Source organism: Nansenia antarctica, assembly GCF_963989245.1.
Source record: "Nansenia antarctica genome assembly, chromosome: 3".
NCBI classification, from domain to species: Eukaryota; Metazoa; Chordata; class Actinopteri; order Argentiniformes; family Microstomatidae; genus Nansenia; species Nansenia antarctica.
Window position 1 is genome coordinate 13,533,179 of NC_137688.1, and position 2,500 is coordinate 13,535,678.

The 2,500-nt window shown below is 49.5% G+C and overlaps 1 protein-coding gene across 1 annotated transcript in view; it reads right to left on the bottom strand.

The window, feature by feature from the left end:
• Nucleotides 1-2,500, bottom strand: part of LOC308152353 (teneurin-1-like) — a gene marked incomplete at both ends in the record, with an annotated part of 155,607 nt that overhangs the window by 35,584 nt on the left and 117,523 nt on the right. The window contains one exon of the mRNA XM_080525317.1: nucleotides 1-207. This exon is cut by the window's left edge and continues 26 nt beyond it. Within this exon, the coding sequence (XP_080381443.1) occupies nucleotides 1-207 (207 nt within the window). The remainder of the gene's footprint in view (nucleotides 208-2,500) is intronic.

Here is a 2,500-nt window from a genome sequence, read left to right on the forward strand (position 1 = left end):
GTGGCCTTGCCCCCCTCTCCACAGTGGCTCTGGTCGAAGGGCAGACACTGCTCTCCTGTCCCGGCCACCACCTCCATATTCCTGGCCGGGTCTTTGGGCGGGCCCAAGGTCCTGACCCGGTACACCCTCCGGCTGCTGGTGTCAGACACGTACAGGACCTCTCCCACTGGGTCCATGGCCAGGTAGTATTTATGGGCCGGGCTTGTGCTGGGAGAGAACACACACACACACGCACGCACACGCACACGCACACCACACCACACACACACGCACGCACGCACGCACACGCACACCACACCACACGCACACGCACGCACGCACACGCACACCGCACGCACACACACACACACACACACAGGGGAGAAACGGTTTAACAACGCAGGAAGTCTACTTAACATACTAGACGTACACACCTCTAAATTTAGCCATTGCCGGCTAATTGTTTCCACATGTGTTGAATGTCATCCTGTGTTACCTTCATACGATATACACTTATTGAATCATCCCAGCTCACAGCACACTAACCAAACGTGTGAGGAAGGAAAAGAATCAACAACAACAACAACAACAACCCTGTTCCTCTTCTTCCTCCTAATGATCGTCTATAACAATCAGAGCTGATACATCCAGATGCCACATTGTCACATCTCATTATCACCCGCTTCCACTGATTAGCTCTGAGCCGCCAGTGCTGTGTCCTACTTCCTCCTTTGGTTAACCGGAAAACACTCTGCGTGTTGCTCTGAGGAAATATCCAAGTGAGAGAGGTGATCATAGTTGTTTACGGTGAGTAGTGAAGTAATTCTCCGGTGTTTTGAAGCTGTGGGATGATGGGCACTCCCCAGAAAGTCAAGCAAAAGCTTTTTTAAAAAAGCTGCAGACCTATGAATAATGACTGTTCTGGAGTTGAGAGAACAGTAGTCAAAAACGAAGAAAAACAGAAATGTGCAACATGGTGAAATGGTAGAGCTGAGAGAGAGGGAGGAGGTGAACTGCCCTGAGAGTACGGGAGGTCAGTCTACAGTTGTGTGCTGTAGGGGTGAAGAGGGGGATACTGGGTGAAGGGGGGATACTGTCTGAATAAATAAACACACACACACACACACACATAAATACATGCCCGCAGGCAGGCACGCACGCACAAACACTCACACACTTTATTAGGAAGACCTGTACACCTTCTCATTCATTCGGGTGGTGTAATGGTGTGAGCAATGTTTTCTTTAGGAATTGCATGATGTAATCATGTCATCATGGACCAGAATGTCCAAAGGAATGTTTCCAACATCTTGCATTGCCATTACATTTCCATTACATTGTTGGCATTTAGCAGACACCTTTATCCAAAGCGACTTACAACAAATACATCTGTCATCTGAATCATCTATCCATCAGTCACAGCAAGAAAAAGTCATCTATGCCCAGGCCGTCATAATGAAATGGGAAGAATTACGTTTTTTGAAAACATTGTATTTGATTATTTACAGTAGAGCAGTTTGTACAGGATGGTAGTGGAGATGAAGAGGTCTTAGGAGATACAGTTAAGGTGTAGCCTGAGGAGCAGCAGTGGGAAGCTCTGGGAAGCAGCAGTGGGAAGCTCTGGGAAGCAGCAGTGGGAAGCTCGTTCCACCAGCGGGGTGTCAGGACAGCAAAAAGCCGTGTGACCGGGTAGCGTCACTGCTGCCTCCACGTAGAGGCGGTGGTGCCAGTCGGCCAGCAGAGGTGGAAGAGCGGAGTTAACAGGCAGGCGTTTGGGGGCTGACTATTGCTTGCAGGTTGGTAGGGGCTGTTCCCTTTGCTGCCCGGTAGGCGAGCACCAGGGTCTTGAATCTGCTACCTGGAGCCAGCGAAGGGTGCAGAGGAGGACAGGAGAGGAGAGGGGTGACATGGGAGAATTTGGGGAGGTTGCATATCCTTTGATGTTGAGGAGATTACAGAGCCAAGAGATTTTGGTATAGAGGGAGAACAGTAAGGGCCCTAGGACGGAGCCCTGTGGGACCCCAGAGGTGAGGGCTCGTGGAAAGGACAGCGACCCTCTCCATGTCACCTGTTAAGAGCGAGCAGCCAGGTATCCTAAAAAAAACTAGGAGAGTGCAGAGCCAGAGATGCCCAATTCTGAGAGGGTAGAGAGAAGGATCAGATGATTTACTGTGTCGAATGCAGCAGACAGGAGTATGAGAACAGAGGAGAGGGTTTTGAGTCTGTTTTGAGAGCAAAGCGGGGCCCTAACCAGTATTAGTATATTGTTCCATATAAAGTGTTTGGTGAGTGTACAATACACACGCACATACATACACACACGCACACACACACACACACACACACACACACACACACACACACACACACACACACACACACTCAGGTCATCTCTGTTGCAAGGTGTTAAAGGGATGGACTCTCTGTAAATCCCATCTTGGATAAACTCAGACACCCACACACACACACACACACACCTCGATATAAGCCCTGATACTAACACACACACACCTCATATCAC